The sequence below is a fragment of the Gopherus evgoodei genome, chromosome 6 (genome assembly GCF_007399415.2).
Source record: "Gopherus evgoodei ecotype Sinaloan lineage chromosome 6, rGopEvg1_v1.p, whole genome shotgun sequence".
Classification (NCBI taxonomy): domain Eukaryota; kingdom Metazoa; phylum Chordata; order Testudines; family Testudinidae; genus Gopherus; species Gopherus evgoodei.
The window spans coordinates 29653409-29680090 of record NC_044327.1 but is presented as its reverse complement, the minus strand read 5'-3'; the positions used below and the strand labels follow the sequence as shown (position 1 = coordinate 29680090).

General features: G+C 40.1%; 1 protein-coding gene across 10 annotated transcripts in view; it reads right to left on the bottom strand.

Moving 5' to 3' along the window:
• Positions 1 to 26682, bottom strand: part of CCDC171 (coiled-coil domain containing 171) — a 274485-nt gene that overhangs the window by 212065 nt on the left and 35738 nt on the right. For all 10 annotated transcript variants that reach the window (XM_030565906.1, XM_030565904.1, XM_030565900.1 and 7 more), the window contains 3 exons: positions 15453 to 15545; positions 13541 to 13701; positions 7637 to 7775 (listed from right to left, as the gene is read on the bottom strand). In XM_030565906.1, coding sequence (XP_030421766.1) covers positions 7637 to 7775; positions 13541 to 13701; positions 15453 to 15545 — 393 coding nt within the window. The remainder of the gene's footprint in view (positions 1 to 7636; positions 7776 to 13540; positions 13702 to 15452; positions 15546 to 26682) is intronic.

Here is a 26682-nt window from a genome sequence, read left to right as displayed (position 1 = left end):
GGGAGGAGAGTCTCAGAGCTGTGGCTATGCTGTGTGTCTTTTACTGCAGTGTAGCTGTATCCAATGGGAGATTCAGGTGCACAGGAATACGTCTGAAAGCTACTGAAGCTTCCAGATTTACTATAATCAAATATTTATATTATGGTAGCACCCAGAGACCTCATCAGGGGTGGGGCCATTGTTCTCGTCCCTGTCCAAATGAATATGTAGACATGGCCTCTGCCAAAGAGTTTACAATTAAAGAAGTCCATAGTCAAAAGATAGCATCTGTCCAGACAACAAGCGGGAAAGGATTAGGTCAAAAGTAAGCAATAATTAAAGTACCCTTTTCATAACATCAATGTAATGGAGGGGTGGTGAAGAAAGACGGTCCATATCTCCTATTTCTGATCCTGACCTGTTACGCATTATTTATCTTCTGATCTAAAATTATAATTTGCTATCTGAATACATTTTCCTTCCTATTTGATCATAACACAGGAAATTTACTCTCCATAGCCCCAAGAAAATTCTACTATATTGTCTATTATATACAGACCAACACACCACTACTTATCCAAGGATCCAATCAGTTTTTCCAATGTGGGGAATGTCATCCCCCAAAAAGCTCTCTTATGAGCTGATAGCATATCATTGGCAAACAAGGACAAATATATGCGATTTTCTGCTGTGTTCTCCCCTATTCAGTTTAAATATTTTATAAAATGAGTTTTACTGTTTCAATTTTAATTATATGTGCTGTATATCTACTAATATATTATTCATGTGTGTTTCAGTGTTGGGTCCCCTGTAGCATTTACATGGGTTTCCCTATGTGATAGTTTGTACTACACTTCACAAAGAATTTCCAACACAACTGAAATCCATATTTACACAAGTGCTTGTATTTGCAGAACACTACTACAAATATATTGTAAAGAATTATCTTTTCCATAGAATGCAAACACATTAGAAGGATTTACCTTACAGTGCATATGATCAATAGGAAAATATAACAGTATGGTCAATATCACAGTAAGAGAAAGGCTCTCTTTTTAATGTAAGCCATTCTAGTACAGACAAGGTCATACCGAATATATCCCACAGAAAAGTCTTTTTATAAGCACGCCTAAACAAATGTACTTTTTTCCCCTCAGCCTTCCATTTTTTTTTTAATTCATCACATTTTAGTCAGTACATTCTAGTTTATTTGGCCTTCATCGTTTCTCTGTTCTCACATTTGTTAACTGCATCCATAAGTCTCCACGCCAATTTCAGTATCTATTTTTCAATTGCAGTAAAGATCAAAAAGAAATTCCTTAAGCTAGCCAGGTCGTCTATATTTTACCCACAAACAATTTAGTTTCCTTCCTTTCTAACTCCTGTTCCAGTTCCCTCTCCCCCATCATTGCAGCCTATGATTTTTTCCTTAAATTTGCAAAGTGGAAAACCTAAGCATAGATGTGAATGTGCACTGCAGAGAATATACCACAGGGTTTCTCAGTTTCCTAATGCATATACTTAATGAGAATGAGTAAGGTTCTACACTAAAGGTCAGGGCAGGTGTATTCATGGTGCCCCCACCAGTTTTTGCAAGATCGAAGCTTTCATTTACATTTTTTAGAATGTTTCTAGTCCTTATGCTTGTAAAGATATTTTTCTGAGTACTGAGTCTGAAAGTAGGGTTGCCAGGTGTACAGTTTTCGACTGGAAAGCCCAGTCAAAAAGCCACGGTTGCAGCTCTGGTTGGCACCGCTGACTGGGCCGTTAAAACTCTGGTCGGTGGTGTATTGAGGACCTGGGACTAAGACAGGCTCCCTACCTGCCTTGGTTCCGTGTGAGTCCCTCTGTGGCCCGTAGGCACATGAGTGGCCAAGGAGGCCCTGCACAATGCTCCCGCCCCCAGTGCCGGCTCTGCAGCTCCCATTTGTCAGGAACTGCAACCAATGGGAGCTGTGGGGGCAGCGTCTGCAGCATGAAGGTAGCGTGTGGAGCCTCCCTGGCTGCCCACAAGCTTAGGGGATGCAGGGACCTGGTGGCTGCTTCCTGGGAGCTGCTGTAAGTGCTGCTGGGACCCCACATCCCAGACCCGCTCCCATACCCCAACCACCTACTCCAGCCTAGAGTCCCCTCACACACCCAAACCCCCTCCTGGAGTCTGCACCCCGCTCCTCCTGCCACACATCCCAACCCCCTGCCCTAGACCTGGGCTCCCTCCTGCTCCCTAAACTCCTCATCCCTGGCCCCACTCCAGAGCCCACAACCCCAGCTGGAGCCCTCATTCCCCTACACACCCTATCCCAGCACAGAGCCCTCTCCTGCACCCCAAACCTGTCATGCCCAGCCCCACCCCAGAGTCCGCACCCGGAGCCCACACCCCAAACCCCTGCCCCAGTCCAGTGAAAGTGAGTGAGAGTGAGAGATGGAGGGAGTGAGGCTAGAGTGAGCAGGAGCGGGGTCTCAGGGAAACCCAAGATACACCTGTGGGGAAGAACAGTATGATAGAAGAAATCACTACACTAAAATCGGTTTTATATAGCAAAATTTTCCAAAAGTGGCTCCTTACGTTTTACCGGTTAACATTTCATGTGTACAAATTACAGGTACAAGTCCCACATCTTCACATGCAATTTTTTTACCTGAATAAATAACCATTTGTACATGCAATTACCTATATTTTTTCAGGTACAATTTAGATGCACAACTTCGAAAATTTGACAACCTCTGTTTGAGAGACCTCTGTTTTTCACTAAGGCTTCAATTAAGAAAAGCACTTAAGCAAGCATTGAAGTCTGTCCTATGCAGGACCGCACTTAGGCATGTACTTAACCTCAATAGGACAAACAAACAAATAGATTAAGTAATTTTTTTTCTGGATTAACATCAGCATTACTGTTCCTTTGCATTTATATAGCACTTCACATCTTCAAAACATAGTACAAACACCAACTAATCATGTTTTATACTCTGCATATCAACATGCCAATTGTTACAGAATCTGAGATATTGCCAATCTACAGGAAGTACCTCTGCAGTGACTTATGGTATAACCTTCAAATCTTAATAGTCTAGAGGCAGCCAAGCATTCTTTCAGAATCTCCAAACATTATATATGGCTGACATACCAACACAGGAAAAAATGTTTATTGAAATAATATCGACATTTTAGTGAGGAATTTGAAAAATCTAGGAACATATATGTTTAAATATTCTCATTAAAGTAAGTTTGCATTAGAAAATAAAGTTCATTCTGTTTCCTAAAATACTTTTTATTAATAAAATGATAAATTCCCAGAACCTTCACTATATACTTTTACAACTCTGTCCACATAAAATAAAGAGCTTCAACTTCTCCTTCTCTTCAATAACTAAAAGTTAGGGTTGATCTGGTGCTAGATGGCAGGAATTGAAATCCAAAAGCATCTTTAAAAAAACAATTCTAGCCACAACTTCTTTTTTAGAGGCCAAGTACAGAGATGGAGCCATTTCGATTTAAAGCCAGTTCTGAACCACAATGTATATACCCATTTCTTCCAAATTCTTATTCTTCAAACTCTAAATTCTTAAAACACTAGTTGGAAAGAATAACAAGTCTGAAAACAGGTTCCCTAACAATAACACAAGGAAATTTTGAGATCTTGCCCATACTGAATATTGCCCAGGCAATCCTGTCTGGTACTAACAGATTCTATCACACTTGATCCATGCAGATTTGTGGCAGACTTTTTCAATATGCTGAACTTTTAAATTAAAAGCAGCAGAAATGCTTTACTTTATATGCAGTGGAGCCGTAAAGACAAACGTTCTTTTTAATATAACAAGTCTCCAAAGAATGAGCTTGGTCCCAACACAAGTTACTTCAAAAAACAACAGTTTGTCCTTAAAATATTTTAAATGTTTGGTAATATTTCAAAACAAAATCATTGTATTAGAGCTGATCACTGGGAAATCCTAGAATGAGATTATCTGAGTCTGAAAAAAATGGACATTGAGAAGGTCTAACTTTAAAACAAAAGAATGAGAGAAAGTACTGGTAATTATTATACAAGAGAATAAAAGTATTAACATTTCTCCCACTGAGAATTTCAGTTCAGAAAAAGGGCAGCTTGGTAATAAAATATATTACATGTATTTCAGTTTTTAGCCAGAGCTTTTTGCTTTAACAATAAAAATGATAAAAACTCTTCAGCATGAAAAAACAAAAAACCACACTCTACCTATTCCAGCTTCTCAAATAAAAACACAAAAAAGTATTCAGAGAAAAATACTGAGTTTAAAAAAAAAATCTAATCCAGAAAGGGGCTTTGAATATCTATCCTGAACAAGCCTTTTAAAAGGTGGCTTGCATATTTTTGCCTCTTCAAGGCAGTCTTGAGGTTTTAAGTCACCTCAGCAGCTTTTTCCACCTACCCAATATGTCCCTTTCAGTCATACTGCAATGGTAGTTTTGAGGGCTCCTTTCTGCTTTATCATAAACTATATAGGATTTTCTTCCGAAGCCTTAATCTCTCAAGTGGCAAAAAGCATATACGTGTAATTTACACCCTTCTAAGCAAAGTAAAAAAAAAGGGAGACAGGAGGAGGAAAAAAGAGCGAGAGATATGACATGGCGAGCGTATGTACTCATCCAGGTTCCACTGAGAATTGTCACAGCCAGCAGCAGCTCACCGCCTCTAATTTTACACTTTTAAACATCAGCTAGCTATTGGCAGTGGTCAAGGAGGCAGTGTTGCATTCCTGTCTTATGGGTTCTGTCGGGTTTAGAGAGGATGGCTTAATTTAGAGCGAGTGTCCCTTAGTACCTTGACCTTAGATGGAAGAAGTTGGTCTCTTCTCCGGAAAGAGAGGAGCTGGGAGGAAACACTCCATTGAAACAGCTAGTCCAGGAGGGTACAGAGTCAAGTTTTTGCTGAAACAGGTTTATTAGGTTACCAGTTTTTGAAGGGGCATTGTTAGCAGTCTGAATAAGAAATGTGACTCAGCAATACTATGTTTTATCGGAGTCATTAAATAATCTAAATAAATACAAACCCAGGGATCATCAACACTTGGTTTATTTAAAAAAAACAAAGATACTTCTGACCAGTTTGTTTGCTGGGGTTAGGCTGTAGAACTGATAAATGAAATTGTTTTCAATTGTTCACTTTATTAATGTAACTTCTGTTCACCATTCACTACACTTGCCTATACTGTAACTTCTGTTCCATATTGTAATTCAAACCCCATTTTAAAACACTCACTCCATTTTGTAAAAGCTTCCTCCAACCTTCATTTTTGCAAACCCTGCTGCAATCTTATTAGTTTAGTTTAGATGTGTGAATGAGGTATGTATGAATGATGGAATCAACCTCCAGCCCCAGCCTGTCCTGATGAGATAAAGTTCAAATACCAATGGCTGAAGACCTAGACAACAGCCCTAAACAAAGTAAGAAGCATCCACCCTAAAAAGAAAAGAACAACAGAACAACAGAAGGGAGATCAAAGCCAGGTCCAAGGCTGAAAGTCACGCCTGCAATTGATGGGTGATCAATTTAAACCCAGAGGCAGCGTGACACAGCAAGACCTATAGACTTTGAATCCAAACTAAAAGCCTATAAAAAAGAAGGGTGAGATGAGAGACTCTGGGTAACATTCTGCTGCCAAAATGGAAGAACATCGGTGCCTGCCCAACAGAGATCCAGCTCAGCCTTGTGCCCAGCTTTCCTGGCAGCCACAAGCTACGAACCCAAGCTGCAAAATCAAGCCATGAACTTAAGCTATCTTCAGGACTGGTAACTATGCAGCAGCTGGAGAACACCGGATGTGTGTGTGTGTGTGTGTGTGTGTGTGTGTGTGTGTGTGTGTGTGTGTGTGTGTGTGTGTGTGTGTGTGTGTGTGTGTGTGTGTGTGTGTAGGTAATAGGTATAATGTGTGTGTATAAGAATTAAGATATTAGTTATTAGTCATAAATTGTTATCATAATAATCTTTGTCTTGTCCCCTTTAATAAGATCCTGCTGGTTTTTACTGGTTTAATATAATTGGTACAACAAGGCAAAAGTGAAATGATGAGTAATTTGCCATTCCCATCCCCTTATGAGCTCTTGCAGTTGTACCTGCAGTGACCTACTAATACAATTTTGACACAAGTGGGAGAAAGACAAAGGAGATGTCACGATAGAAATAAAGTTTTAAAACACTGGAATGAGCAGCCAAGAGAGCAATGCAAGAAATCCAAAGATTTGCATGAGTGGTGGAAGACATAAGAACGGTGTTGCGTGCCTGGATGCTCTGGAAGGATGAGATCCACACACACATAGTGAGTTCATTGGCTTTAATGAAGGTTAAGTGACACACCCGCAATGGGGACTCCAAGCATTGCTGTCACTGGGACGGGGAACCCAGTGCACGAAAAGCTCGGCCTGGTGCGGAGTCCAGCTACATAACCGATGGCCCACAGCAATTATAACATCATGCTAATCCTATGCAAAGCAGCATATACATATGCAATTTGGGGCTTTCCATCAGCAATGGTCGCCCACCTTGGCCTATGGCCAGGGGCTTTCTACAGTTCCTCATACACATCGGGGCTTCCCACACAAGGCAGCTCTAATTGGTTAAAAGCAGCATCTGCTGGCATATTATGTCCTATAATGACCTCTCCTCGAGAAAGTGAAAAGCCCTAGCTAGGCCGTGACAAAGTCTTCCGGGGTCCCCTACAAATGGCCATACTGGGTCAGACCAAAGGCCCATCCAGCCCAGTAGCCTGTCTACCGACAGTGGCCAATGCCAAGTGCCCCAGAGAGAGTGAACCTAACAGGTAATGATCAAGTGATATCTCCACCCTCTGACAAAATGAGGCTAGGGACACCATTCCTTTCCCATCCTGGCTAACAGCCATTAATGGACTTAACCTCCATGAATTTATCTAGTTCTCTTCTAAACCCTGTTATAGTAAAGTCCTGTTCTATGACTTTATGATTGAAAAGGTCCAAGATAAAAGCTGGAGTGGGGAAAGTAATCAAATTGGGACTGTGTTCCTCATGGGTGGATGTATATAATGTTTCTCCTACAAAGTTTCCCTTTTCTTTAATTGACTGCAACAAGCCTGCTGATCCTTCTGATGCAGACCTTTGCTGTCTCACTGACTAGCATGATTCCTCTCAGAAGCAAGGAGCAGATGGCACCCTCCCTGCTATGTATAGCGTAAACATAGCCTTAGGCATAGAGGTGAAGTAACTTGCCCAAAGCCATACTAGCAAGACAGTGGCAGAGCTTATGGGCTGGTCTATACCGGGGAACTTACAATCGGCACACCTACATCTCTTAGGGTGTGAAAATGCCACTCTCCTAAGACATATAGCTATGTCAACCTAACCTCCACTGTCAACAGCACTAGGATGATGAAAGAGTTTTTCCATTGACGTACCTCTGAGGAAGGTGGATTAACTATGCTAATGGGGGTAGGTGTAGATAGCACCCAGGCTGAAGTGCTATAGCCACCCAGCTGCACCATTGCAGCTGTGCCTCTCTAGCAGTTTAAATGTAGACATACCCTTAGATTAGACCTACAGTGCAATCAAATCATTTTCATAACATTCTTCAGCTTTTTATATAGTAAAATATACAATGTCATCTGCTGGCCCAATAAAGCAAGTGCCAAAGGGCTTCTCTCTTACCTTTGCAAGTTCCTCCTGTAATTCTTTGCAACTTTTTTCATTATCCTGGAGTCTCTCAGAGAGGTCTGTAATTACTTTCTTCTTTTCCTCAATCTCTTCATTTAGTTGCTTGCTTGTAGAAAAATATTCTTTTTCGAATCTGAAAAGTTTCAGTGTTAGAATAGGTTTTTCAAATATATTTTTGTCAACCAACATTATATACTTTTAAACACAATTGACAGCTGTACTATATATGGTGTTTTCATGCCATAAGGCTTTAAAACTTGCCTTTACTTTTTTTCATAAAAAATCCACTCTTTAAATGAAAGGCTATAAAGAAATAGTACCTCTCCTTAAGAAAACCAAGTGTGTGTACTGTGCCTGCAGTCATAAGTAAAATAGGTTTAGTGGTCATGATGTGGCCTCTAGATTACATTTAATGAGCAAAATTCACCACAGTTCAATTACCTCAGAAACTGACTCTTATTCAGTCTCCAGGCAAGTCTTGCCTAACCAGCTTTGAATTAAAACGTAGCACCCACAGTGTCTATATGAAATCTGGTTATGTTCTATTCTAAATTGTGTGGCATAGGATTTTAATGTCAAACAGATGTTCAAACAATCATCTAACAATGGTTGAATTCTAAATGCTAGGGAAATTATTACCCTCATTACTCACTGTCACCGGAGGTGATGTCCAGGAGTTCGGAGTGAAAAATCCCATCATATTCCTTGTTTTTAGAATTTTAACAGTGGGATCTTCCCCTGAATTTGTTTGTTTGTCTATTTGCTGTAAAGAAGGTTTGTGCTTTTTAAGCCATCCAAGACAGACTTGTGAGACAAGGGAAATCATCACTGAGAGAAGGGAAGTTGTTCCATGATGGCAGTTTGTGGCTTGGGAGAGAACCCAGACTGTCTAGGGCAGAGGATCACAGCCTTGAAGTGTGAGAGAGTCAGGGCTCTCTGCACTTTTGGTCAGAGGGAATCCTGGGAAATGCAGTCCCAAGTCCCAGAGGATGACGAGATTTGTAGGCCTCCACAGCAAAACATAATGGGAAAGGGGATGGCAAGACAGTAGCAGTCATCTGCTCCCTTATAAAAGGGAGGTTGAAGATGCCAACAGCCCCTCTGAGTGAGGGAGAACTCTTACTTGTTTGCTTTTGACTTTAATCACCAGATCTTTGGGGAGAGTCTGGAAACTCAGGAATAGTTGGAAGGAAGGAACTCTGGTGAGGGTCTGTTTCTTTTAAACTTTATTACAAGACTTGCCGTTTGTCTATTTGACTTTAAACTGGCACTTCTCTGGAGTCAGTTGGGGTTCTCTGGAGGAAGAACTCACCTTCTCAACCCTAGGGAGGGCTGTGTTTGTTTGTAAAATACTCAACTGGCAAAAGTCAAGCTGATACAGCAGCTAATAAAATTGCCCAGATCAGCAACAGAGGTGAAATAGTAGAACACCACTGTTTAGTTCTGATGCTAGAGTCGATAATCCCTTCTCTATGTCTAACGTACTAATCAAGTATGTTAGTTAAGCTCTAAAATGGTTATGCCATTTATATCTGGCTATTTTAATTTTGGTTTTCTAATATTTCAATCCTCCCAGTAGGTATTTTTTTTTACAATATAAATATATTATTAAAGGTTTAGTACTAAATCTATAGATCAATATCTCTAATTCTGGTGGTATCATAACTGTAACAGTTATGTCCTCTCACAATCCAGTGTTAGTTTTTCAAAATAAGTTGATTAGCCATAGTCAAAATATATTTCTAAAAGTAATTCAGACATAAAAAACTGCTGCTCCCTAAGGAAAAACTGGCTATTCATTTTTTCCTGTTTTTCTAATTTCTTTCCAAGCTTAGGTTTAAGGCCAAAAAAATTATACTTTTATTATGGTTATGCACAAACCTTTGTTTTTCAATTTAAAGAACAGCAGGTCTCTTAACCTAGATAATGATTCTGATATTGATCCAACAGATTATTAGATCAAAGACAGTTGAATGCAATTTAATATTTAATTATTCTTATGAACAATTACAATATAATAGAACACTGAGATTTGTGTAAATCTGTTTTTGCTAAAGATATTGTGAAAGACAGCTAAAAACATGGTTATAAATTTTTTTTATAATTTGTAAATATTTTGTATTATGATTTAGTGTAAATTATAAATTTAAAAATAAGTTAGGCCTTTTATGGAGTAGATTACATTTGACAAACAAAAAATTCACCACTTCCATCAGTTCCAAAGTTGCCGGTTTTAACCATTATTAAATTAATGTGCAACAGTAGCACCCAAATTATCCATATACTGTATATCAAATATGGTTGTGTGCTATTCTAAGTTGTGTGTTGTACAGTTCGAACTATTTGCAAAATTTCAAACAGATGTTCAAACAATCATGAAAATGTGGTCTAATTCTATAAGGTTTAATTTTTATTCTTAAATCGTTATTATAATTTGTGTTTCCAGAGCACATTCAAATATCAAAGTAATTAAAACATTAAGTCTTAACATCACGGTTACATTGGTATGTATTATTCCCATTTCACAAAGCTGTAAATAGAGGCACAGACAAGTTAAGTGACTGCTCAAGGCCACTAAGGAAATCAGTAAAACCCAGATTTTGAATGTCAAGCCCTATGCTGTAATCACTAGACAACATTCCATATTCACATCTGATCAAATCCTACTATGTCCACAAAAATCTATGAATAAACACATATATGGTCTGATCTTGCAAGGCTCTGAGATGCCTCAGGTCCCAATAAAGACAACAGGAGCTGAGTGTGCACAGCACTTGCAGGTGCATGTCCCTACTAACAATAACTGCCAAGGCAGAACCCACCGAGTTACTTTAATAAAACAAAATTCATAGAAAGTTAAACAGTATTGTATCCAAACCACTTTTTGTTTGGTTCTCAGCATCCAATTTTATGTGTGGAACAACTTAAGTGATCTTAACCCATTTTTCATTTAAAAAATAAAAGCACCTGTGAATTTTTTCCATCATCCAACTTTTGCTTCTAGATTGATAAAGCAAGGTCCATAACTATTTTTTTGCATCCTGTTTTAACGCAAGAGGTCTGATAGTTTGGCACACTAAATGTGAAGAGAAAAAACAGAGGTATAGCAAATAGCAGATGGGACCTCTTTCAAATGACCTAGATCCGATACTGGCCTTCCCTTTTTGTTCCTCTTTGCAGTGAAGCATGCTGAGGAAGCCAGGGATACAGCGTTCTTTCTCTACACCACCCCATACCCTTCTGAAGTCATGCCAGAGTCCAAGATTAGGAAACATTCCAGAGGTAAGCATTTTGTTTTACTTTTGGATGTTTGCTTGGTCTCAATAGACTTCTGATGTAAAACGGTGGTGGAGAGGACAAACCAAAAAAACAGAGAAGAATTGTAGCATGGGAGTGGCGGGGAGAAAACAGATGACCACAGTCAGTGGGCAAACCTGATGGCAACAAATCAGGCTGTTACGGATAATTAAAGAGCATTCTAATGCAAGGGTACTACTTTGCTTGCCTCCTGTCTTCATTTTCTAAATATTTCCTTTTGATAACTCCGAACCTACTGATTACCAAAAAATCACATACTTTCATGGTGGGAACCATGTTTATATAAAAAGGCTGTGAATGGGAGAAAGGAGATTCTTCAGACAGTTGCATGAACCACCACCCCTACACATCTGTAATTATATAAGTTCCCTGTGGCAATTACAGGAGTTTCTTAAATGAAAAAATATTTATGTATTTTTAGATATCTTTTAGTAAGATTTAGCAGATGAAAGCATGGAAATGGAACAGGCAACATGTGATCACCTGCAAGCGTTCCACAGATCACAGCATAGGAACCTCTGATCAAGAACAATATTTGTGCAATTTGAAAACAGCTGAGGGGGAAAAGTGCATACTAGAAGAGTATGACATTAAGAAAACAGAACAGTACAAAGCTGGTAGGAAAACTGTATTGAAAGAGTAAATATTTCCTGGAAGAAATAAAAAATATTTAAGGAAAGGATAGTGGAAAGAGAAAGCCTCTGGAAATTTTTACTAAAGCAGTAAAATATTTTCCTTTAACAGTCATATTAGGACAGGTAAAACAATAAGAGATAATTGGTTTACTAAGTTCAGTGAACTTCAGTGGATTCTACAGTGTTCTAGCTACCAAGAGGGAGGAGGACTGGAAGATGAATTACTCAAGTTAAAACGTTAGGAGCCTAAAGTCTCTGCCCTGTAGCTTTACCAATGTCCAGCCTTAAAATCACTTTCTTGGTTGATTCCAAGATCTTGACTGAAATAATCTAAGAGCTGGATTCACAGAGTTGATACCACATACAAGGATAAGTTAACGAGGAGAATAAGAGCAAAGTAGATTGAAAGATAAACTAATTAACATAATCTTTGACTAAAGCAGTCAAATATGTTTATAAATGGGTTATCTCATAAAGGAAGTTTAATGCACAGCACAAAGTTAATCAATATTTAGACCAAAGATTGTAAGGTCAAGAGTATGCATTCTACTTCTCATCCCAAATTTATTATGCCATAAATTGTAAAACTATCAAATTCATACATTTAATGAAGTTTTACAAAAGGTGAAAAGGAAAGCATCAAAACAAGTTAAAATATTGCAGAAATCTCCCAAATAAAAACAAATTAGCTCATGTAGGAAGTCACATTGTAGTATTGATTTGTCTCCGTATCTAGGAGGGGTCGCCATTTGTAGAACAATGAATTTTTGCAAAGTCTTCATGCTTGCATGGAAGTTAACAGCAGAGAGCGGATTCTTGGGATAGTTGAGTTCCGTGGTTAACTCCACCAAAGATATACCAGGGATAAATGTAGTCATTTGTGTTTAAGAAAGGGAGCCCCTTTTGTACTAACCCCCTCACCCCCCAAGACATTCTAAAGTGGGCAAGCACCAACCAGGGAGGCTCATTCCTCATTTTAAGTGACACCTGGAGCATGCAATCATATCAAACAAAAGGTGTATTGTGAAGAGGAATTCAAGCATACACTAATTAGAAACTAAACACAGGGTGCAATCAAAATAAATGTATAAGCACTGACAGTCTGTTTGTGCTGATTATAGACAGCAAATATGTTTCTTTTAGCAACTGTTCAAAGCTATTTTCTGTAGTAACTGTACATACTTTAAATAAAAGATACTTTACTAATCCCAATCCCATGTCTGTACACACTCACTCTTTTTCCAAAAAGGAAAGAAATCATATCTTGGGATCAAAGTTTTCTAACCACTCAGAAGTTGACATTTTACTAATTTTGAGATTCTGAGCCACACAGAACCATAATGGACCATTAGAGAAGCTTTAGGCTGAAAGGGGAAAGAGTTCTTGCATCATGGAATGAGCAACCCAAATACCCCGAGAAAACCTGCTTCAAGTTTCCCTGACCTGAAGAGCTCCGTGTAAGCTCAAAAGCTTCTCTCTCACCAACAAAAGTCGGTCCAATAAAAAAACCATTAGTTCACCCATCTAGTCTCTCTAATATCCTGGAACCAACATGGCTACAAAAACACTGCATACAAAAGCTAGAAGGCATTCCTTGCCATGAATAATCTGCAGCTTCTCTATGAAAGTCTGTAAATTAGAGTTTCCCTATACAAAAATAAATCCATATGAACTTGCTAAGATGAAAAAAAATGTTGTCACATGCAACGCTGCTAGCAAACGTCCCAATATGAATGTTTTGCAATTATCCCTATAACAATAGGTTACATTTCTCTATCTTCCGAGACTGTGTATATGTACCAGAACTGATAAAATCTCAGGCCTGTTCAAGTGTGTGTGATCATGTCATCTTCTAGTGACTGCTACCTAAGAAGGATGTAAATTATAATACTACACACACTGTTACTGCTAGCTTACAATACATTTAGTAGATAAATACACTTACACATTGAGTTTTTCCAAGCTCTCTTGGGCATTACGTTTTTCTCTCTCATATGCGTTTTCCACCTCTTTGAACTCTTTCCTGATCATTTCCAAATCAGAAAGAGCTTCTGCTTGGCTGGCTTTTTCTACCTGCAAAGCTCCTTCAAGGTCTCGAATCCTTAACTACCAAATGATAAGAAAGCAATTAAAGCAAGTTAGGGAAAGCTATCATTAACCTTCAGCAATGTTCTCTTTTCTGTGTGTGTGTATGAGAGTGAGGGAGCGCTGACACATGAAGGGATATGAACACATACTATAAAGAGCAGAGAAAAATAAAAAGATATAAGGTGCTTTTCCTCAGACTACTATACTTCAGTGGAATTTAGATTTTATTCATTTAAGTACACTGGTAAGGTTTGTCAGGCGTTTTCTATTTTTTGTACATGAATCCAGTTCCATTAAAACATAAAGCACAGGATTGATAGTGAAGATTAGAGTTCCATACAATGGAGAGAAGAAATGTGACAACTCCATGTGCATCAACTATTAACAGAAAATCTTACCAGTCTTCTGTTTGTAAAACAGATCCTCTAACACCAAATAAATTTGCCCTCCCAATTCAGTTATATTTTGTTGTTACGTGCCTGGATGCTCTGCAAGGACGAGGCCCACACACACAGGTGAATTAATTGGCTTTAATGAAGGTTAAGTGACACACCCGCAACGGGAACTCCACGCGTTGCTGCCACTGGCTTGGGGAGTCCAACGTCCGAACAGCTCGGTCAGGTGCGAAGTTCAATGCGCAAGCTCTAGCCCTCAGCAATTATAGCATCATGCTAATAGCATGCAAACTAGCCATTACATACGCAATAAGGGACTTTCCATCAGCAATGGCCGCCTCCCCTGGCCTCAGGCCAGGGACTTTCTGCAGACGGTCTGCAGTTCCCCAAAACACCAAGGCTTCCCACACAGGGCAGTTTTATCTGGTTAAAAGCAGCAGCTGCTAGCAACTTCTATCCGCTAATAACCTCTCCTTGAGAAAGCGCAAGCCCTAGCTTAGACCGTAACAATATCTTCCGGGGTCCCCTACATTTTGTAAAGGAGGAAAATTTAATATATTTTTTCTTTATTCTTTTTTATATTAGTGTAATTGTCATTTAGAAAAAAGTGTTTCCAGTGAGAACTAGAGGGTACGAGAACAAGAAAATAAAATGGGCTACAAAATTACACTAGTTAGTCTGAATGCAAAAAGAGCACAAATAATGAAAAGTATAAATTTTGAAAATGAGTTCAGCACCTTTTTAAGTTTCCTTGTTTGTTCTTTAAAGTAAACTGTGATTAACTATTTATTTGAAAGAGCATCTAGAGTAAGCTGACAATAACATTTGAATTTTGATGAATATGTACCAAGTTTATTATCTGCCAATACTCAAGTTAATTATCTACCAATACTGTACTACCATTTTCTTTGAAATTCAAATCTGCTCATTGAAAATTATATTTAAGCATTAGTTTCAGAGAGAACTACCGACTGAGTTACATAGTTTGTTGCTCCCATGAAACAGTTGCATGTACGCTTTACATCTTCATTCAGTTCCATCAGCAATCCTCGGAAAAATATAATTATTGGGTATTTTTACAGTAAAGGAATGTTTTAATAGGACAGTTCCTTTTGACATTTTACCACAATTTTCTTTAAATTTCCCCTACAGTCATGCAATAACTAGCATGCATTTAGGCCCTGTTTCTGCAAAAACCTCTCCATAGGCTGCCAGTATACACAGTCCTACTGAATTGGGACTACTCATATTATATATATATATATATATAAATGTAAACACAGGCGTAAATCTTTTCTGGATTGGGGCCTTACAGATCTACTAGCTACTCCATCATAAACTGTGGAAATTCACAAATATTTGACACTGGTTTACCTGGATAATTTCAGAATTAAATTTGGATTCCAGATGTGCTGCTCTCTCTGCCTCAATATTTTCTTCCAATTTCTTCACTCTCACAGTAGCTGCCTAAAAATATGAAAAATATTTATATTCCCAAAAGACAAGATATTAACTTAAAGAATCCTACACCTTGAAAATCTTTTTTTAAAATCATAGTCCTATTTAGGTAAACACTATTTTATTATACTAGTTCAGATGACTAGGAATCCACACTCCCTGCTGTTGCTAGGCTATTTTGGTTTTTATCCTTGTTACACGTTTATTTAAAAAAAATATATACACAGATATCAAAAGAATGGAATTTAGCCAAATTCACCAAAAACTAAAAAAAAATCCCACACCCAGTGATGATAAATTATTATTTTTCTATTTAATTACTGTGTTCCATACAAAAAAATTAATGCAATATTAATATTGAGAAATGAGGCACTCAGAAGTCAAATAATGAGCAGATAAGACTGAAAGCTCAACATTCTGTATTACACCTCTACCTCGATATAACACTGTCCTCGGGAACCAAAAAAATCTTACTACACTATAGGTGAAACTGCGTTATGTCGAACATACTTTGATCCACCGGAGTGCACAACCCCGCCTCTCCTGGAGCACTGCTTTACCATGTTATATCCCAATTCGTGTTACATCAGGTCACGTTATATTGAGGTAAAAGTGTACTAAGAAATTGCCAACTGAACGCAATATAATACAGTTCAGACAGAGAATTGCAGTATAGAATGTACAATCTTCATTTCAGTGATGAGATCGTTAAGACACTATGATTTATTTGGGAGGGACTATGGTTAATGTCTGGGTCGACAGAAAAGAGACTTTGGTGCTAATCAAGATACTATAAATAAACTGCTATGTGATTACCAACAAAACACAACTTCTTTGCCTCAGGATATTATGAAGCCTATATAATATTTCTAAAGTGCTATCTAACTGTAAAGTATTATTAGGGCTTGGGTCCTTGTCCTATGATCATTCTCCTAGGCTTTAGCGGGGAGAAGAGGAAGTGGATAACTTGTTTAGCAAATATCCTGGCTGGTTTACAGCCATTTTGATGAACTATCTCACTTTGCAATTGAACCTGTGCACAAATGAGCAGCACATCTATGCTGAATGTTATAGTTCAAGTGTTAATGTGATTTTCTATTGCACTTGTGCCTGAGTACAATTTCAAATGTTCACGACTTTATTTCTAATAAATTTCCTCCCAATATTTAGCAAGGCACATACAACTCAATATTAACTATGTCCATACCAAATTTATGTAGCTTCCTGGGACACGGGGGGGTGGGAGAGAGCGAAATTGACCTTTAAAAAGGAACAGATATATAGCAGGGAGGAAGAGGGAGGTGAATTTTATGTATATTTTTAGCCCTTGTGTGACAAAAAACCAAAACAAACAAAACAAAACAAAACAAAAACCTGAAGAATTATCTCAAAAATCACCACCATCCACAGGGTATCAAGCCTGCCAAGCCAATGCATGATAATCTATTTGATAGGACACGTAAAAGTCAATGTAATTAGGTCAGATTAAAAAATAATAATAATAATGAAAGCTGGAGGGATATTTCCATTTACAGTCCATACTCCTGGAGGAGTCTCAGCATCTAATGGCCATGTCATGGGATATTTTTTTTAACCTTATAAGAGACCCCCATAGTTCAGTTAACTATGATTTGGCAGCTTCCAACACATGAAATATTGACGATTCACCATACTTTTGTGTAAAAACCAAATATAATGAAATTTATGAACTGACAATTCTGTTTCTCATACAAGAAGAGTAAATACACATTTCCCACCACGACTGTTTGTTAAACAGCATTCCCACCCAGTTTTTTAGCACCTGTACACATCACAAGACTTTATTCACAGACTGCTGTTTATTTCCCAAGAAATCTCCTTTCCAGACCAAACACTGCTAAGTCGAAACGGAAATAAAAGGCACAATTCCAGAAAAACTTTCTGGGCCAGACAAATCCCTGGTGTAATTAGTTTGCTTAATATGTGTCCAATACTATGTATAAGAATGACCATTTGGTATTATTATTGCTGCCACAAATACAACAAATCTTGCACAAAGTACTGTATGTCATGTAAGGTGTCAATGGAAAAGTTATGATTTGCTAAGTATGTTTATCTGGTTTATATGTATGTATCATCTTTGTATTGAAGTTATGAATATTGGCTATGTACTTGTACCTTATGCATATGATGTATTCCTGGGTGACACTCCAGAGACAGGATTTACATCAAGGCTAGACAGCTATGTGTTGATGGCCCATCAAAGACACTCAGCTTGCATAAAGGTCCATTGAAGAAACTCATCCCGTCCAGACAGCCTCAGACACCCAGAGACCAATGGCCGCCTCTATGAGTCAAAGCACGTAAGGACATGTGACCTGAGACTCCACCTTCTCCCAGTAATTTTCCATACTCACGTGACTCTGGACTCCCTCTTGGGACAGTATCTGTCAATGCACATGGGCTGTGGGCTTTGTTTGGGACAGTAAATTTCCATGCACATGGCAGAGGATATAAAAAGGCACCTGAAACATCTCCATTTTGTCTTCATTTTCTGCTTTATTGCTCTGGACTGGATTTCTAACAAAGAAGCTTTAAACAAGGAGTGATGACCCCCAATCTGTTTGGGTGATTCTACAGAGACTTTTCCAAACCAGCAGTTTATTCCATCACTCCTACAAACCTGATATAAGGACTTTGCAAATCACTTTTATGTATATGATTCCTTAACCATTTATAACTCTTTCTTCTATTAATAAGTCTTTAGTCAGCTGATGGAGGATTGGCTAACAATGTGATATTTGGGTAAGATCTGAAATATATATTAACCTGGGTAAATGTGTCTGTGTCATAAACAGATGGCTGAGGGTTAATGTCTCTTTAACCTGGAAAGGAGTAACCTGAAACACCTGACCAGAGGACCAATCAGGAAACAAGACTTTTTCAAATCTGGGTGGAGGGAAGTTTTGGCTGCGAGTTCTTTGTCTTGTCTTGTGTCTGTCCCTCTCGGCTATGAGAAGGATTTTTCTGTCTCCTGCTTTCTAATCTTCTGTTTCCAAGTTGTGAGTACAAAGATCATAAAACAATAGGGGTTATTGGTTTTTTTCTTTTGTATTTACATGTGTGTAGTTGCTGGAGTGTTTTGAATTGTGTTCTTTTGAATAAGGCTGTTTATTCATATTTCTTTTAAGCAATTGACCCTGTATTTGTCATCTTAATACAGAGACCATTTTTATGTATTTTTCTTTCTTTTTACATAAAGCTTTCCTTTTAAGACCTGTTGGAGTTTTCTTTAGTGGGGAACTCCAGGGAATTGAGTCTGTAGCTCACCAGGGAATTGGTGGGAGGAAGAAGTCAGGGGGAAATCTGTGTGTGTGTTAAATTTACTAGCCTGACTTTGCATTCCCTCTGGGTGAAGGGGGGGGGGGTGGAAGAGAGATTAGCTATATCTGTACTTGTGTTTTCCAGGACTGGAAATAGGGAGGGTGGAATCCCTCTGTTTAGATTCACGGAGCTTGCTTCTGTGTCTCTCTCCAGGAACCCAGGGAGGGAACACCTGGAAGGAGGAAGGGGAAGGGAAATGGTTTATTCCCCTTTGTTGTGAGACTCAAGGAATTTGGGTCTTGTGGTCCCCAGGGAAGGTTTTTGGGGGGACCAGAGTGCCCCAAAACACTCTAATTTTTTGGGTGGTGGCAGCTTTACCAGGTCCAAGCTGGTAACTAAGCTTGGAGGTTTTCATGCTAACACCCATATTTTGGACGCTAAGGTCCAAATCTGGGAATATGTTATGACAGTCTGATCCCTTGGGATTCAAAAGGACCTCACATATGGTGAAATAGATTGTTAATAACCTATCACTGTATCAGATTGGGTTTCCTGGATGAGAACCAAGAGCTGGAATGCCTAAGGGGGACTGTTTTTGGCTTCTGGTTCAGTGTGGTACTGCAGAAGCTAGATTGGTGAATCTAATTACACAATAAATCACCAGTCTGGGGGACTATCTTCCCTATTTCTTGCAGTCTTCCCTGAGTGTGGCATTTTCAGTGTGGCCTATCCTAGGCATGCAATCACAGTGTGTCTTAAGATACACGCAAATTTTAGAACATAAATGAGGATCAGCAAAGTTTTCTATTTAAATTTTTGGTGGCCACTTCATGCACCTGACTTCACTAGGATTCCAAGTAGGTGCAAAGATCCACAACACAGAACTCATTTCAGGATAGGGGCCTAAAAATGTAGTTCTATATAAAAGGCTATTTTTTATCATTGATCCTCTACAACCTTTCCTTTGTTTTTAGTAGAGATCTCATTTTGTTGTCTCTACCCATGAACTACAATTAAAAAATACATAATTAGGCCATCTCCACAGAATGATGCACCTCTGTTTTAGAATCATGTTTAAAATATGGCTATTAGTTGAAATCCCATTTAGAAATTATCACATCTGAAGTGGAAGTCAAACTCAAACAGCTTAATGAGACTAAATCAGGGGCCCCAGATAATCTCTATCTGAGAATATTAAAAGGAGTGGCACATGAAATTGCAAGACCAATAGCAAGGGTTTTTAATGAATCTGTAAATTCAAGGGTCATATCCTATGACTGGAGAATTGCTAATATACTTCCTATTCTTAAGAAAGAGGGGAAAAAAGGATCCAGGAAACTACAGGCCTGTTAGTTTGACTTTGTCAAGGTTCCTCCCCCACTCTGAACTTTAGGGTACAGATGTGGGGACCTGCATGGACACTTCTAAGCTTAATTACTAGCTTAGATCTGGTAACACTGCCACCATCCAGGGCCGGTGCAACCATTTAGGCCAACTAGGCGGTTGCCTAGGGCACCAAGATTTGAGGGCGTCAAAAAGCGGCACCCCCTCCAAATTTTTTAAATGGTTGCAGCCGCTGCTGCTGGAGAGGTAGTCTGAGCTGCCCGCGGCAGCAGCTACCTACAGCCGGCATCCCGGGGCGCCCCCGGGGTCAGCGCGCAGCCACAGCAGCCTGGCAGCCCAGGGCACCCCCGGGGTCAGGGAGCCGCTGCGGCAGCCCGGCAGCCCAGGGCACCCCCGGGGTCAGCGTGCCACCGCGGCAACCCAGAGGTTTGGGCTGACCGCGGCTGCGCTGACCCAGGGGAATCCCTGAGCTGCAGGCAGAGGCTCAGAATCCCTTTCCCTCCCAGAGCAGGGGCTCCAGCCTCTGCAATTTTTCTTGTTGCCCGGCGGGGGCGCCGGCAGCTGGGCAGAGCTACGCAGCTCTGCTTAGGGCACGTGGCAGGGGCCCTGCGACAGCGGCGCAACACCAGGGCTTCGTTTCTGGAAGAAAGCTGCGGCTGCCCCCTGGCTCAGCCTCCACGTCAGCCCCAGCGAGGGGCACGGAGAAGAAAAGAGCCTCAGTAGTTGATTGGTGGAGTGGAGGAAGAAAGAGGACCCTAGCGCTCATGCATTGGGCAAGGTAAGCAAGTGCCTCCCCACAGGTCGGCCTCAGGTGCCTGTGCTCCTGCCCCCTTGGTCCTTAGCTGGTCCCTGCTCCTGCTCCTGCTCCCCTTGTGCCTGGATGGCTGGAGAGAACAGCAGCCTGCAGAGCTGAGATGCCCCAGTGCCCCCAGGCACCCCCTTGACCCCATCCCCCCCACAGCCCTGACCCCCCAGCTCCGAGCCTAGTCCTTCTGAGCTGGAAACCCCCTTGACCTCATCCCCCCACAGCCCTTACCCCTAGCTCCGAGCCCAGTCCCTCTGAGCTGGAAACCCCCTGACCCCATCCCCCCAACAGCCCTGACCCCCAGCTCTGAGCCCAGCCCCTTTGAGCTGGACACCCCCCTGACCCTATCTCCCCACATCCCTGAGCCCAGCCCCTGTGAGCTGGGCACCTCTGAACCCAGAGCCCAGCTCCCCACCCAGCCGTGGGCAACAACAGCACCACCCCCAGGCAACGACAGCCCATTGGTACCAACTATCACAATCACCCAGCAACTGCCCATTATGTAATTGCAAATGGATACAGACCATTACAGCTTTTAATGTTTTTAAATAATGTATTTAGTTTATTTTCAAATTATTACAAATTAATTTTTGAATGTATTTCACTAGTTATTTTTTACATTTCCTAATACATGTTACTATAGTATTGCAAATGTTTTATGGAAGGGGCCCCCGATTTTGCTTTGCCCAAGGTCCCCTGAGTCCGCTGGGCGGCCCTGTCTGAGTTTTAAGCCCTGCTGCTGTGTTTTGCCTGCAACAGGCAGGCCTAAGCCTGTGAGTGACCCCCATAGCAGCTGCCTGAAGAAGTGCTTGGGGGAATTATGCGGAAGGAGTGTGATATTTGTTTGAGTTCTCTCCTCATGGAGGCTGTGCTCCACTTGGTGCAGGAGGGCAGTCTCAGCAGGACTCTAGGCCCAGCACCTTGCCTCAGTTTGTAGATTTGTAGTGCACCCATCACCGGGCTCAGTCTGGCACCGCTACCCCTCACCAGTGCCCAAGAAGCAGTCAAAAAAGTTGGATGGACTGGTTAGGTTAGTTGTCATGCTGTTGCTTGGCCAGTGTAGAGACCACTGAATGCATAGTATTCCTCTATGATATTCTGTCCTGAGCAAAATTGGCATGTTATGAGGTAGTGCCTGTGAGGGACAGGTGTCTGTTCATGTATCCAGCCATCATGTCTTAGGTCTTCTGCGGGGGGAGCTTTTCCATCCTGCTTTCATTGGTGACATCTGTGATGCTCTGGGAGACATCTATGAAGACAATACTCTGACAGGATCATCTGGCAATACATCACGAGTTGATGCAAAGGCTCTTACAAAAGCCATTTCTAGTTTCAAGTTTCTTGTTTCTCTTGTTTTGTGGTATGACATATTGTTTGAGATCAACATAACTAGCAAACAACTTCAGGCAAAAGAATTTGATATATGTGATGCCATTAATCAACTTGGAGAAACCAAGAAGTTTCTTGTGGGCCACAGAAGGGACGCAGCCTTTGAGAAAACATTGGTAGATGCAGGTGAACTTGCGGAGGAATTGGATGTACCGGCACTTTTTGAACCAGATCCAATCCGTATAAGAAAGAAGAGGAAGCAGTTCACATATGAAGCAGATGACGAACCTATTTATGATCCGAAAGAAAAATTCAAAGTGAACTTTTACTTTGCAGTCATTGACATAGCAATACATTCGGTTGAAGAAAGAGTCACATTGATGCAGCAAATTAGTTCTGTATTTGGCTTCATATATGATGTTTACAGTTTGCAAAATAAAACGCCAAAGCAAATTATGGAACATTGCTTGAATCTGGAGAAAGCTTTGCAACATGGTGAATCCAAAGATATTGATGCCTTTGACTTGTGCAGTGAATTGCAAACTATTGCAAGACGAGTCCAAAGGAGTTCATCACCGCAAGATGTATTGAACTTCATATGGGAAAATAAGGTGACAGATAGTGTCCCTAACACAGTTATTGCTCTTCGCATCCTCTTGACTCTCCCAGTTTCTGTGGCCAGTGGTGAGCAAAGCTTCTCGAAGCTCAAGTTGATAAAAACATATATGCGAACATCAATGCTGCAACAAAGACTTGTTGGGCTATCTACCTTGTCAATAGAACATGACATAGCTCACAGCATTGACTTGGAGGAACTTGTTTCTAAATTTGCTAAACTTAAAGCGTGGAAACATAAATTCTAAATTATAACATGTTACTCTGTGACCATGTATTGTGTATAATGTATGTGATTGGGGGGGGAGGCCAAGATGGAAGTTTCGCCTAGGGCGCAAAATATCCTTGCACCAGCCCTGCCACCATCCAGAAATTTCAGTGTCTGGAACACTTCCTGTTCCCACCAAAGCCTTCCCCTCCCTGGGCAGCCTTGAGAGGCTTTCACCAAGTTCCTGGTGAACACCGATCCAACCCCTTGGATCTTAATACAAGGAGAATTTAACCATTCCCACCTTCTTTCCCCCCACCAGTTCCTGGTGAGTCCAGATCCAATCCCCTTGGATCTTAAAACAAGGAAAAAATCAATCAGATTCTTAAAAAGAAAGCTTTTCATTAAAGCAAGAAAGGTAAAAATCATCTCTGTAAAATCAGGATGGAAAATACTTTACAGGGTAATCAGATTCATATAGCCCAGAGGAACCCCCTCTAGCCTTAGGTTCAAAGTTACAGCAAACAGAAATAAAGTCCTCTCAGCAAAAAGGAACATTTTACAAAATGAGAAAACAAAAATAAGACTAACACGCCTTGCCTGGCTAATTACTTACAAGTTTGAAACATGAGACTGATTAAGAAAGATTTGGAGAGCCTGGATTGACGACTGGTCCCTCTTAGTCCCAAGAGCAAACAACTCCCTAAACAAAGAGCACAAACAAAGACTTCCCTCCACTAAGATTTGAAATTATCTTGTCCCCCCATTGGTCCTCTGGTCAGGTGTCAGCCAGGTTTACTGAGCTTCTTAACTCTTTACAGGTAAAAGTGACATTAACCCGTAACTATCTGTTTATGACCGACTTCAATTTCATGCAAGGTCTTGGAACAAATTTTGAAAGAGAAAGTAGTTAAGGACATAGAGATGAATAGTAACTTGGATAAAATACAACATGGTTTTAAAAGGTAGATTGTGCCAGACTAACCTGATTTCTTTTGAGAAGATAACTGATTATTTAGACAAAGGACATGCAGTAGATCTAATCAACTTGGATTTCATTAAGGCATTTGATACAATTCCACATGGGAAATTAGTTAAATTGGAGAAGATGGGGATAAATATGAAAATTGAAAGGTGGAGGACGAACTGGTTAAAGTGAGAACTACCACAGGTCATACTAAAAGGTGAATTGTCAGGCAGGTTACTGGCAGGTTACTAGGGCAGTTCTTCAGGCATCGGTCCTGGGACCAATCTTATTTAACGTTTTTATTACTGACCTTGACACACAAAATGATAGTGCACTAATAAAATTTGCAGATGAGACAAAGTTGGGAGGTATTGTTAATACAGAGGAGGACTGGAATATCATACAAGAAGATCTGGATGACCTTGTAAACTGGAGTAATAGAAAAGGGATGAAATTTAATAGCGCAAAGTCATATATTTAGGGACCACCAACAATAATTTTGCTTTAAGCTGGGGTTTTATCAGTGGGAAGCAATAGAGGAGGAGAAAGACCTGGGCGTATTGGTTGATCAGAGGATGACTATGAGCTGTCAATGTGATACGGCTGTGAAAAAGGCTAATGCATCAGAAGGGGTATTTCCAGTAGAGAAAGGAAAGTGTTAGTACCATTATACAAGGCACTGGTGAGACCTCTGAATACTGTGTGCAGTTCTGGTGTCCCATGTTTCAGAAAGATGGATTTAAACTGGAATCAGTGCAGAGAAGGGCTACTAGAGTGATCCAAGGAATGGAAAACCTACCTTATGACAGGAGACTGAAGGAGCTTGGTTTTTTCAGCCCAACCAAAAGAAGACTGAGGAGAGATACGTTTACTCTCTATAAATTCATCAGAGGGACAAATACCAAAGAGGGAGAGGAGTTATTTAAGTTAAGTGACAATATGAACACAAGAACAAACGGATATAAACTGGCCATCAACAAGTTTAGGCTCGAAATTAGGCAAAGGTTTCTAACCATCAGAGGAGTGAAGTTCTGGAACAGTGGGGACAAAATATCTAACTGGCTTCAAGACTGAACCTGAAAAGTTTATGGAGGGGATGGTATAATGGGACTGCCTACAATGGCATGTGGCCCGTCGGTGACTACCAGTAGCAAAAATCCCCAACGGCCAGAGACGAGACACTAGATGTGGGGAGGGCTCTGAATTACTACAGAGGATTTTCCTACGTATCTGCCCGGTGGGTCTTGCCCATGTGCTCAGGGTCTAACTGATCGCCAAATCTGGGGTCAGGATGGAATTTTCCTCTGATCAGATTGGCAGAGACCCTGTGGGGAGGAGAGGTTCGCCTTCCTCTGCAGCATGGGGCATGGGTCACTTGCAGGTTTAAACTAACGTAAATTGTGAATTCTCTGTAACTTGAAGTCTTTAAATCATGATTTGAGGACTTTTGTAACTAAGCCAGAGATTAGGGGTCTATTATAGGGGTGGGTGGGTGAGATTCTCTGGTCTGCAATGTGCAGGAAGTCAGACTAGATGATTACGATGGCCCCTTCTGACCTTAAAGTCTATGAGAATATAACAAATTGACAAAACAAAGTAAACTCCATGTAATCTATCAATCATTTTCAATGAAAAATGAATCATTAAAGCACAAATGTATACCACAAACAAAAAAAAAATTTTTTTCCAAACAAACTACAAAAATAATTGCAAAGTTGTCTGTTAGATTATGCTTGCTATTTTCTAACTAATGACTCTCTGCCACATATCCAGAAGAGGGCACTAAAGGAACGTTCAGATGCAATCCAAAAAAAAAAAAAAAAGAAAGAAAAAAAGTCCTCACTGCATTCCAAAAATAATAAAATAGAAATAGGTTGAAAGTCTCTCTTATTTACATTTTAACCCTCTATATAAAAGCAGTTTTAAAAGTTACTGCCATAATCAGGCCTTTTTCCCTCAAATATACAACTTGCCAAATGCTCATTAAAGTAAGATACTTCTCTTTATTTCTATCATTTCCTTCAACAACATTGCAAATTACAAAAAGAGCTGTAAGTAAATAATTGCTCTCGCTTTTATGAACAACCTATTCCCGCTTGTTTAATTCATTCAGAGATACCATAATTCACTTACTGGAAAAAAAAATCACAGTAACTTCTATGGAATGAAGAATCACTGAATACAGATGAAGAAGCAACAGACTAGTTAAAAGTAATGTGGAAACCAAGAATGATTTTCCCTTTTTCTGGCTCTATTGCTTCCACTTAGGTTTCAGTCCAGCTATGAGCTATGCACCAGCAGATCTCTGCTTCAGCACTGAAGTCAATGGGGGCTCCACAAGGGTACAGGGATATGTTCATGTAGATAGAGCAGAACCTAAGATCCACAGTTTATGTACCAATGTAACTATTTTGGTTAGATGAGTTATTTTTTTTTAAACCAAAATACATTAACTAGTACAGCTCCCAGCGTGGAGTATAAAGGTGCCTATACTGGTATAGCTTATTCCCATACATTTAGGGTTTTCAAACTGACATAGTTAAAGCAATACAGAAATTGTGTGTAGACAAGCTTT